This window comes from Sparus aurata, chromosome 3 (assembly GCF_900880675.1).
Source record: "Sparus aurata chromosome 3, fSpaAur1.1, whole genome shotgun sequence".
Classification (NCBI taxonomy): Eukaryota; Metazoa; Chordata; class Actinopteri; order Spariformes; family Sparidae; genus Sparus; species Sparus aurata.
The window spans coordinates 31545859-31558979 of record NC_044189.1 but is presented as its reverse complement, the minus strand read 5'-3'; the positions used below and the strand labels follow the sequence as shown (position 1 = coordinate 31558979).

Genomic DNA, 13121 nt, shown 5'->3' with positions numbered 1-13121 from the left:
CAGCATCATTATACTCACCTGGACTGGACCATAGGTGCCATCCTCGGGTGGAGCTTTTCCTGCCACCAGGTTAGCCGCGGAAGGCTGTCACTCCTCTGCACCTGTCGGGGCTAGAGCTTTGGCCTTACCTCCTCATCACTCATATGGCTGTGCCATCAATCTGCAGCCCAGTACATTTCCTCCCAAGTGACGCCTGTACTCCCTGTCTGCTCCAGAAAGGGGGGCCATGGAGACTTATATTCATGACTCTTTGGCTGCTGGCATCATCCACCCTTCCTCTTCCCCTGTGTGGAGGAGAAGGATAAGACTCTGAGGTCCTGCATTGAATACAGGGGACTCAATGACATCACTGTTAAGAACCGCTTCAGTGGTCCTCTCATCTCCTCCACTTTTGAGCTATTGCAGTGATCTACTATCTTCACAAAGATCGACCTCTGCAATGCCTATCACCTAGTCTGGGTCTGGGAGGGGGACGAGTGGAAAACCGTCTTCAATAGACCTCAGGACATTATGAGTATCTGGTGATGCCTTTTGGTCTCACAAATGCAGTATTCCAATCCTTGCTCAATGACGTTTTGCAGGATATGCTGAATCGTCACATGTTCGTTTACCTGGACGACATCTTAATCTTCTCAAAATCCCCTGCAGAGCATGCTCACCACATCCAAGCTGTCCTCCAATGCCTCTTGGAGAACTTACTCTTCATCAAGGCCGAGAAGTATGAGTTTCATGCCCCGTCTGTCTCCTTCTTGGGGTACATCGTGGCTCAGGGCAGCATACAGATGGACCGAGCGAAAGTATCAGCGGTCAGCTCTAGGCCCGTTCCTGACTCCTGCAACGTCCTATCACAAAGGATGACCACCGACCAGAGGCCCCACCTTTGCACCTTTTTCTCACGATGCCTGTCCCCCACAGAAAGGAATTATATCAGCAACAGGGAACTCCATCCTTCAGATTCCCTGCGGAGTTGCTGTCTTGACGTAGGAGGTCGAAGAGCAGATAAGATTGGGCACCGAGGGGCAACCAGGACCTAGTGCTTGCCCCCCTCACCGTTTGTTCGTTCCCCCAACCGTGAGGTCTGACGTCATCCAGTGGGCTCCTGCCTTCAGGCTCGCCTGTCAATCGGGGATCCAATGGCCAGACTGAACGGAAGAACCAGGAGATGGAGACAAAGTTTGACTGCATGGTCTCGAAAATCCCCTCGTCCTGGTCCCAGCATCTGTTGTGAGTCGAACATGCACACAACATACTGACCAGCTCCGCCACGGGCTTATCTCTGTTCCAGTGTGCAAATGGGTGACAACCTCCTCACTTCCCGGCTCTGGAGAAAGAGTTTTCCCGCCTCTCTGTCCAGACCTTCATCTGTGGCTGTCTGTTCCCAGGCACCCATGTACCAGGTTGGACAGAGGCTGTGACTTTCCACCCATGACCTTCTTCTATGGGTGGAATCCAAGAAGTTGGCAGTGAGGTTCATAGGTCCATTTGCTATTGAAAGGATCATCAATCAGGTGGTGGTGAGACTCAAACTCCCGCAGTCTATGCAGTGTCATCCTACGTTCCATGTTTCTAAAGTCAAGCCGGTCTGGGAGAGCCCCCTGGTCCTTGCAGTTCCCTCTCCACCGCCCCTTAATTCATGGTGGACAGTGGACTCACCTACCACTCGGTACTCCGAGGAGATGAGCAGATGACCACCACTCTTTACTAACTCTTTACTAACTCTTCGTGGTGTTTCTTGCAATTGGGTCCAAACCCAGTCTGTTACACTGGCCTTGTTAAAGCTGTTGACTTGGGTTACTTAATTGGGTTGACATGGCCACTAACACACAATGAGCAACACATTATATAAAACATTTTTTTTATGTAACAGTATCAGCTACAGCTGTGGGAGATTGAACATGAAACAGTGAGGCAAATTTTAATGAGCTTAAATGATAAGCTTATGCAGATTTACATTACATGCAGCTAAACAGAAATCTCTAAGTTGTGTGAAGGCAACATGAATCAAAAGCACTAAAGACTCAATCAAAACTACTATGTAGAAAAGTCATAACAAATATAAATACATTGAATGCCTATGACTACATTAATAGTGTCAAAAACAGGGTTTTAGTTAATGAATACAGTAATGTAAAGAAGTAGTGTACTACAGGGAATATGCTGTAGTACAAATAAAGTACATTTGACTTAGAAGCCCTCTTCAGGCATTGAACACACAACAATCATGTCACATTCCCACACCCACAACAGCTGTAAAGCTCTTGGAACCTGTCAGTTTTGGCAGCATGAAAAAATTCTATCTTTCAGGCCTCTCATTTTATTACGTCACATAATATGACAGTGTTCTTTTTTGGTTAGCAATGTGTTTCCTTCTTGACAAGACATAACCTGAGCCAACACTAACCACCTGGCTTTGAATTGAGACTATGCTGTAAGAAGTATTAACACAAGATGACAGTGAAATCTATGGCAAGGTATAGCTTCAGGTTCACATGAGTTCACTTTTTAGCATGATGGAAAAAACAAACAAACTTGATGATGGTTGGTGTGTCACAGTGTGTCTTTGTTGTGCTGTTGCATGTATGTGTTTATATAGATATACAGGTCTTGCTGATGACAGACATCCTAGTGTTTCTGCAGGAAAAAGACCAGAGGTACATCTTTCCATGTCTGGTAAGAAAGAGTACATTAAAATTGATTTTACTAACACATTATTTGTTATGCTGATGGGGGAAAAGACAACTGTTCATGTTTTTCTCTCTCTGTGTGTTATTTTTCTCCAATTCTCTACTGTTTGGTTGCACAGGACAAACCTCCGGTGCTATCCCTTCAGAACCTTATAGTGAGGGATATAGCCAATCAGGAGCGAGGCATGTTCCTCATCAGTGACTCCTCCCCTCCTGAGATGTACGAGTTCCATGCTGCCTCCAAAGAGGACAAGAATATCTGGATACGTCATATCCAGCGCACCGTCAGCAAGTGGGCAAATGCACCAACATATCACACACAGTGTAGTTTCTCGGCTTTCCTCCTCAAAGGTGTCGGTGTGTAGTTTGATGATAAAATAATTCTGCGGAGGCAAGGCTGGGTGGAATGATAGAGCAATCTTTATTGAAACAGAATCTAGAGCCTTGAGTCCGGATCAGAAGCGGCCGCTTTCTGATATTATCAAATCTGTGGACAAAGCAATGCCAAAATGCTTTGCCCTCTGCTCTATCAGAACTCCTATCAGCCTTTGATCTAAGGAGATCTACCAAGTGCCACCCTCCTTCTTCTCTTCCTGCACGGGCCTTTAGAGTCCCTATTCCAGTACACATCCACTTCTTCTAATTGGTCACTTTGGTAAATTATCCAATAGACTAAAAGAGGAGTTGACCTGTCTTAAGCATCTCCCACCATTTGGCATGCAGGTCAAACTTAGCTAAGCACTTTATTGTCTGTTACCTTTGGCCCCTCACAGTTGGAAGCCAACCCCTGGACCTTCACTCACACAATGAAAATCAATTAGTCATGATTGAATCCAAAATAAGTAGATCAGTCATGATTGAATCTAACCTAAGTAGGTCAGAATGTGTTGTCCTCCAGATACCTCATATTCATTAAAGATTTAATTCAAGAGTCAAGTGTTAATTGTCACATGCACAATTGAAACATGTGTTTCTGTACAATGAAACTCTTCCTTTGCTTTCTGCCGAATGCCAACAACATAAAAACAAACATATAAAACTGAAATATACAAAGTAAAGCACTTTTGCAAGGCACAAAATGTGATAAATAAGAAAAAGCAGTAACAATAATAATGATAAAACAGTGCAAATCTGTGAGTGCAATTGTGCATGTGCAAAGTCTAAAATGTAAACTTGAGACAGTAATGAGGTAGAGTGTGTGATTGTAAACACCTATCTGCTGTTAAGTAGTCTAATGACAGTGCGAATGAACGAGTTCTTCAGATGGGGTTGGGTGGGGACTTTGAGGATGGAGGCAGCTCTCCTGTGGACCCTGTGGTGTTAGATGCTCTGCAGAGAGGGCAGTGGAGTTCTGGTGATCTTCTCTGCAGTCTTTATCACTCTCTGCAGGCTTGTGTGGACCAAAGCAGAAGTGTTGCCATATAAAATGGTGATATGGTGGTCAAGATGGTCTCAACAATGCAGCTGTAGAAGTTGCTGAGGATCTCTGGCGACATGCCAAACTTCCTCAGCCTCCTCAGAAAATACAGCCACTGTTGGGTCCTCTTTACCAGCTGTGTGGTGGACCTGTTGGGCCAGTAGGCGTATCGCAAGGGTGTCAAGGGTGTCCGGTATGCTGCTCTGAATGAGGGTCAGCACTACTCTCTCAAAACACTTCATGATGATTGGAGTTAGTGCTACTGGTCTGTAATCATTCAGGCAGGTGGGTGGGCTCTTCTTAGGAAGGTGGTTGTGGTCTTAAAGCAGGGGGGAATGATGCAATGGCTGTGGGAAAGGTTGAAGATGGAGGTGAGAACATCAGCCAGCTTGTTGGCGCATGCTCAGAGAGCCCACCCAGGGATGCTGTCTGGTCCAGCTGCCTTGCGGGAGTTGATGTTCCTCAGAACTTTGTGTACCTGGCCTGATGAGACGGAGGGGGGGGTTCCAGCGTGTCTGTGCCTCCACTCTGTGGTGTGACTGGAGGTCTCAAAGCGGATGTATAAGGTGTTGAGCTTGTTATCACTTTTATATAGTTATATGATTTTTTTTTTGTATGTTAATTTTGTGTTTTCTCTTAATACTGTGAAATTTTAACATTATTTAGGTAGTGGCTTCAAATAAGCCCACTGGGTTTTCTGCCTCTTCCTGCACTGTATGGTATTTGTATTCTTTGTTAATCTTTGTGTATCCTTGTGTAAATTGTGCAAAATAAATACACTAAACTAAACTAAACTTGACATCATCCAGCAGGCTGTCTGTGGAGATGATGGTGTTGGTGGTGGTCCTGCAGTCTGTGATGTGTTTTGTAGGCCCTGCCACCAGTGTTGTGCCTGAACGCGTTCAATGAATGATCGTTCATGAACTCGTTCATATTTTGGGCGAACGTGAACTGAACGCACGTATTTCTGCCTGATGAACGTTATTGTGAATGAGTTCATTCTGGCGTTTGTGAACGGCGCGTTCTCACAGTTTAACTTCATTCAAGACAGTGCCAGATTTCCATCGAGCCTTCCAGGCGAAAACCGGCTAAAACACACCGTGAACAGCCTTAATATGTAGCGAAAAAACACCCAGTCAGGCTTTTGTGTCTAAAAAGGATGCTGGACGAGAGGTTTGTGCAACTCGCTTTACTTTCGATCAAAATGAAACTTAACTATTTCAGACAGAAACAGCTGCATACCAAACATGCGGTGAGGCATTACCAAACGAACACAGATTAATTCGTCCTGAACGGACAGAACACAGGCAACACCAGCCACCACAGAGTCGCACCGCCGCATACGGCATCAACATGTGAAGAAGGAGGCAAAAACAAATGAAGGCAGCAGCACTACCTCATACTCTGCCGCCACCATTAATACAGCATCTTTGTATGATTACTTAAAACAATTTAATGAGAAGGTCAGTGATGACCCAGGTGGGAAAAATCTGACCCTTTTGTGTAAACCTTGCCCACCGGGTTTCAAGAAGCAACTCCGTACATCAACAACGTCAACAGCAAGCCTGAAACGACACATTGAACTAAAGCACCAGGCCAGCCTTTCAAGGTATGTGCAAGTAAATAAAAAATCAAAAGACACGGCAGCCAAAACAGGTCCTCTACCACCCAAATCACATTAACGGTGTACAGTAGCGGCTCTGCTGTTTTCATCTCCCAGCCGCATCTAGACAACCTGATTTTGCAGAATATTGTCGGAGACCTGCAGTTTCAGTGTTAAAACTGATAAATAGCTGTCTGTGGTTCTATATGGGCTGTGGCAATCATTTAGAAAAATAATAGCTTGCAGCAACATATTTAAAAAAAAAGAACTATGAACTAGTTCATTTTTGGAACCGTGAACTTAGTTCAAAATTTTGAATTATGAACTATGAACTGAACTAATTCATTTTAAAATGCGTGAACTGAACTTTGAACTAGTTCATGTAGAAAGTGAACTTTCCCAACACTGCCTGCCACATCCACCCGAAATCAGCAGTGCTGCCTTTTGGCCGCTGTGATGGTTTTTTCTAGTCTATACTTCATAGCTTTCTACTCTGTCTCATGCCTGATCTAAATGCAAGAGAGTGAGCACACAGCATGTGACGTACCTGACTATTAATCCAGGTCTTCTGGTTGGAAAAGTTCTTTACTTGTATGGTGGGCACAATGTTGTCAACACAAGTGCTAATATACCCAGTCACATACTCAGCATAGTCCTGTATGCTGATGGAAGTGTCCTCCAGAGTGGCTGCAGCTTTAACCCTCTGGGGTCGATTGATGCGCCAGCGCGTTAAAATCACGTGACCAATTTAAGATGACATAGCAGCGAGAGAGCCTCTGTGAGTCTCGGTTCTGACTCTATGTGTTGGATCAGCCTTCAAACTACCGTACTGACCCGAATATAGGACAAGGTTTTTTTCGATGAAAATTATGTGAAAAAGTGTATTATAGTCTTATAATCGGGGTCTAACTGTTGACACATGCTGATAGTTGTCTGGGTCGCTACATGACCGCAACGGCAGAGGGTGCCAGCTTATTGTAGAGACGTCACTGACACTGGGGCTGGGGATATCCGTCAGTCACAGCGGAGAAGAAGTGACAGGAGATGAAAAATGGAGAGACGCAGTGATTTTACAGAGCAAAGTGGATCAAAAGTGGGGCACGTTAACAGACATCTGAGACGGAGCTATGATGCTAATTTTAAGATAATGGTGATCAATGCAGCGGAGGCATCAAACAACAGTTAGCCAGCCAAGAAATATGGAGTTACGGAGTGTAACGTCCGAAGATGGCGGGTCCAAAAAGACCGTCTGAAAAACGCAGACAGTAAGAGAAAAGCTGATTGAGCTAAGATTGATTAGTCTTGAAAAGAGGGGTCGTCTTATAATAAGGGTCGTCCTATATTCGGGTCAATACGGTATATACCAGTTTTTAAATCCTGTTGATAGGCCAAGTAAAACCGGATTTACGATATATTATGTACGCCACGCTTTTTCACTAATGTTGCCGTCACGTTTGCTGCGTGTTTGGTGCAGTAAGAGACGGTGTCCGCAAGCAGGAAGTGTTTGCAAGCAAAAAAACACGTTCCTATTCCTAAAGGCACCACACCAGCCAATCACAAAATTATCTGGCAAACCACGTGATTTGGTTGCTGAGGAACAGGGGGAAGATGTGGGAAGGAACGCCGCGAATGACTGACGGCAGCAGTGCTGGTGACAGAGACAGCGATAGAGACAGCGAGTTTTGAGAGTTGAGAGATTTGTGACATATAGCGTGTTTGGAGTGTCTAGTTAGTGTGTTGTGTAGTGTTTAGTGTAGTCTGTTTAGTGTGTAGTGTAGTCGTTTTTTGGTTTAAATAGTCAAAACAATGAGGAGACTGCTGAATGTGGAGCAGGCAGTGCAGCTCTTCATTGAGCTCGAGGGAGCTCAGGGAGCCCTGAGGCATTGCCTGCATTTAAATGTAAATAGTTACGTATAACTTTGTACATTTCAAAAACTTGGGCACAAATTTAGCAAACAACAATTTATATTTGCATTATAAGTGATAAATATGGTTCGTTAAACATATTTGTGGTTTTCACAGTAAAAAAAACTAACTTTTCCTTTCCTAATTGTACAGTCACACATGTGAGGTTGTGCTGAAAATAATGACACCAAACAAGGCAAGGTTCTTTCTTGCATATAAACAATATCTTAAACACAAGTTGAGACTTGAGTTACGTACTGCTATACTTTCAGAAGTTAATTACATGAAAAGTGAATAATGTTACACCCCCAGGTGGACCAGGGTATCAGGATGCAACATAAAACAACAGATTAAGCAAAGGAGGGTTCAGTCACACAAAACCTGGTACCCAAATAAGAGATTTATTGAAGAACAAAGTCCAGGCAACACAATGAATAACAATGACTCAAGTGTGCAGTTATCAAGAAGCCAACCATCAATACAGTATATCTTAACCAAAATGCCTTACATCACAACAGTCAGAGTCAGAGCATAATCCTCATGTATTATGCCAAGTCATCAACTGTCAACATCATCTTTGATATGGGAGACAGACTTATCAACATCAACCAGCTGGCTGAAGATTACTCAGAGGAACACATTTCAGCTCTCCTGGCCTTGCACGCATTCACTAGTGCTGACTGCACATCAGCATTCAAAGGAAAACGGAAGGTGTGACCGATGAAGATTCTGAATCAGAACTGAAAGTTTACCCAGATCTTTGCTGAAGTGGGGAACTCTTAGGAGCTCGATGAGCAGATTCTCAGTGGTGTTGAAGAGTTCACCTGTCACCTTTATGGTTTTAGTCATCGAATCAAGAAGGTTGATGAGGCAAGACAGATTAAAGTCAAGAAAATGTGTGGCTCAAACCTTGAGCTTCAACAGGGTATTTCTGTTGATCACTCCACCTTCCCACCCTGCAAAGAGGGTTCCTCTTACAGCACATGACAAGTGTCAACTTCCAGGTATGTGTCTGGAAGAGGGCTCACAAGCACTACCCGGGGATCCCATCCCCTCTCGACCATGGATTTCATATAAAGACAGAGACTTGCAAGCTAAAACCACTACGGTTTGAGGGTGACGTCATCCCCAAAGCCCTTGTTGATGTTTTGGCAGAAGAGGAAAAAGATGAAGATGACTTAGCAGATGAACTCCATAGAAATATGGATGAGGAGGAGGAAGAAGAAGAGGAAGAAACTGATGATTAAAATCCAGTTCTATCTGTACTTTATTGTCAGCTAATGAATCTCAGCACATAGACATCACACATTTCTTCTGCACAGATCAGCCAAAGTATACTAGAATCCTCACACCTAATAGGTTGACTTCATGAACACATTGAGGACACATCCTGGATCAGAGAAATGGTATCAGTGTAGCCAGACCACATACCCCAGACAACTGTTGCCACATCGAGAAAGCAATAAAAGAGACTTCATAAATAAATCTTCATGAATAAGTCTTCTGGGACATATTCTACACTAATACAGAATGGTAAGAAGCTACAGCATAGATAGGCAGCAAAAAGGTCTAAGAACCAAAGAAGTGTTTTAGTTTATGTTTGAGCAGTATTTTAGTGTCTCTATTTGGCTGTATAATGTGTATCTTTAGTCAGGGTTCCCACACATTTTCATGGACAACATTTCACTACTCAATTCCAACTGCTAATTATTATATGAAAACTAAACAATAAACCTTTCTCAATCTCTAATAGTTGGTCATGTTCATATTCACTTTAAATACTTCAAACTACAGACTGAGTCAATGCATTGTTCTATATTAAAAAAAAAAAAGCTTTACAAGCACTTTCATCAATCTGGCACTGGCTTTCAAGCATGAGGGAAAACAGAAATTATCATACTATCAGTGTATTCTTAATGCATTTGATTATGAACTCATTTCTGAATGCAAGTCTGAAAAACAATGTGGCAACATGTAGGCTTAAGCTCAGACTTATATAATAATATTTCTTAAAATTTCTTTCAAACATCAGATAAATGTATTCTTAATACATTGTTAACTCAAAAAAAGGTTTCAACAATATATACCATCATAATTTGTTTGAAGGGATGGCTGTAGCTCAGCGAGTAGAGCAGGCCGGCTAGTGATCGGAAGGTCGTTGGTTAAAATCCCAGCTCCGGGCTGAGCAGAGCTGCATGTTGAAGTGTCCTTGAGCAAGATACTGAACCCCAAATTGCTCCTGATGTGCAGTTGGCACCTTGCATGGTGGCCTCTGCCATCAGTGAGGGCCCTGCGATGAGCTGGCAACTTGTCCAGGGAGTACTCTGCTCTCGCCCAGAGACAGTTGGAATTGGCTCCAGCAAACCCTCCACGACCCCATAAAAGGGATAAAGCGGTTACAGACGATGGATGGATGGATGGATGGTATGTTTGAACTCATCACCCAGGTCTACTCCTTAAAATTTCTCTTCAATGTACTTGTACAATGTACACTGGCTTGTCCATGGGACATGACCAAGAGAATTTGGATCTCATCCCAAAGACTTCTCCATCCAGACTGAGGTGCAATGGTTTTGTGGAGCAGCACATCAAGATGGTCAGGCTTGGGTTCGAAATTCGCAAAAGCAGGAGATGCAACATCAAGGAATTCTCTGAATTCTTGTAACACCAGACAGAGCATGTTCAATGTCCTTTGCACCAGTCCCAGAATGCATTATGCATAAAGTGTAATCCACATGATCCAATATTGTGCAGAGATTTGTTCACGTCACCGAGAACTTCTTTCTGTAGCATGTCAAATATTTTCCAATTGACATCGACAGTTGAACAAGATTTTTCACTCCAATCCCATCAAGAACAAGAATCATTTTGTCAGCAACATCACGTGCAGTTGCATGACCAAAAAAACTCAGAGCCAACATACCGCGTCCACACCTCTCCACAATACCAAATGCAAACATGTAAGTCCATCTGTTTCCTTTGCAATTCATGGTTCCATGACTCATCAAATAGCATCACATATCCAGTTTGTCTTGATATCTCTCTCACGAGGAGAGATTGTAAGTAAGGTGCAACACCGAACATGTTGAGATAGGCGGCCCCGACATTGCTGCAGGAATTGTTTGATTAATGCGAATCCGCCACCTTTAGTGCCCAAAGTATCTCTGTGGCCGAAGTCGCGGTAGCGATGAGTGCTGGTTTTACATTTAAAGTGCTTTGCTTAGCTGTAGCAATCATGTCGGAGACAGACCCCAGTCCACTTACTGGTCTTGCCATGGTTTTGATCGGGTTGAAAAACGTCTGGATTGGTAGGCCATCTCTCGCAGTCTTCTCATGTTGGATGTGTTTTGTTCCCTTAGCATAACGTGTGACGGCTGCCTCACAAGTTATGCCAACATTTACAAAGTTTGTATCGGTCTTTTGAGAGCCATGAAATATTAAATGCATACTTGCCCGGCACTATTCCAACATCATTTCAGCTAGCTGGCATACGTGGAGGGAGAAACAGAACTCGTGGAGAAAGAAAGAAACGTGACGTGACGTGACGTGCAGTTGTCACGTGTCGCTGCATATTAGAGCTAACATTACGTTAAAGGCAAGAGTAGGATTTTCCTAAAAAAACAATGTATAGACTAAAAAAATCCCTCTCTATCATTATAAGCTTATGTGTACTTTTTTAAAATGTTTTTGTGTAATATTAATTATCAACTAGGGCTGGGTGATTAATTGAATTTCAATTTCGATTTCGATTTTGGCTCCCCTCAGTCATGAAAACAAGATAATCGTAATAAAACGACATTCTGCCACACGCCGTGCCTTGTGTGGTTAATGCAGCGAACCCTTCCATCTTCACCTGTGCACTCCGCCTCGCCCCTGCCTGAAATATTCGCTTTCAGCCATGCCATTTTGCGTATTGCTAGTGCGTGTTTTGAAAAAACGTGTAGAAGAAGATGGTAGAAGATGGCAGAAATGCAGCCTTTGGTCGGGAAGAAAGGTAAAGCGAATTCTGTGGTGTTGAAACACTTCGGTTTCGAGGAGTCTGACTCGGAACAAACAAAGATATTGTGCAAGATATGTTCACGCGACCGTGTCTGTACCTCAAGAGAACACGACCAATTTATTTAACCATTTAAAGTCTACACATAGAGTAATACATAACCAAGTAGTGAAGGAACAAAAAACTCAAAAATGAAAAGCTCCTTGACTCTTGCCACCGCCACACAGTCCTCAATTAAGGACACACTTTACAATGCAACCGCATATCCACCCAGCTCTCACAGGCATAAAAAAATACCGGATGCCATCACATACATGATTGCCAAAGACATGTGCACCGTTAGTGACCCGGGTTTCAATAAACTGATTAACATATTGGACAAGCGGTATGTGTTACCATCATGTCACCATATCAGCAGAATTGCGCTGCCTGCCCTTTATGAGGAATGTCGCGGAAAAGTTACAAGAGAGGTGTCAACAGCATTATATTTTGCCACCACAACGGACCTATGGTCGAGCCGCACCACGATAGTTTATTTTCTATTTTTACATATCATTTAATTCATTTTTATTGACATATATTTCTCTTATTTAGTTGCATTTTTCTTGTTTTTCAGGTCAAACTTATCGTGTTAAAAGAAATACTAGAGTTCAAAGTTCAATAAGTGCTTGTTCTCAAATCAATGAATAATCATCTTTAATAATCGTGATTACAGTATCAATCAAAATAATCGTGAGTATGATTTTTACCATAATCAAGCAGCACTATTATCATCTGCAGCCTTTCTGTGCGACACTGAGAGCAGAGGAGAGGAGCTTTTGTGTGACTGAAGCCTTCTTTGCTTAATCTGTTGTTTTATGTTGCATCCTGATACCCTGGTCCACCTGGGGGTGTAACATTATTCACTTTTCATGTAATTAACTTCAGAAAGTATAACAGTTCATAACTTAAGTCTCAACTCATGTTTAAGATATTGTTTATAGGCAAGAAAACATGCTTAATCCCATTTGGAAGGGTAATGCTGAAGGTTCAGTTTCTCCAATTTAGGCTACACTGGAGAACTTTGGTCATAGGAGGTGTAATCTTCAAGATAGAAAGGTCATCATGGACTTAAATTGAAGCCTACAAATGTGGGAAGTTTATCATATCCATGTTAGGCAGTGATATGTAAAATAAAATGCTTAAACATGATCACCTCTGATGACAATTTGTCAAGTGGACACACATTTTTTTTGTCTTTTGGGATAAACTGAGAATGATATTTGAAATAAGAAAAGCAGTAAACCCCAGAATATTATTCTGATAGTTTCCCCTATGTGTCAGGATACACCATGCAAAATTTCAGACTTGTCCGACCATTTATGCAGTTGCAGTACCCTAATATATGCAATTACATCATTTCGCCAGACGCTTTTCCCAAAAAGGGGTTTTTCTGGCCCCTGAGGCCAAACGGCCCCGAGTTGGGGGTGGAGGTTATCAACTTGTGATGGCCCAATGTATGGTATAACAGGAAAT

General features: G+C 42.8%; 1 protein-coding gene across 5 annotated transcripts in view; it reads left to right on the top strand.

Moving 5' to 3' along the window:
* Positions 1-13121, top strand: part of arhgef2a (Rho guanine nucleotide exchange factor (GEF) 2a) — a 148457-nt gene that overhangs the window by 26235 nt on the left and 109101 nt on the right. For all 5 annotated transcript variants that reach the window (XR_003983483.1, XM_030411617.1, XM_030411619.1 and 2 more), the window contains exons 13-14: positions 2594-2670; positions 2804-2976. Coding sequence is in view for 4 of the 5 variants with exons in the window: in XM_030411617.1 (XP_030267477.1) it covers positions 2594-2670; positions 2804-2976 (250 nt within the window). In the remaining variant the exon portion in view is untranslated. The remainder of the gene's footprint in view (positions 1-2593; positions 2671-2803; positions 2977-13121) is intronic.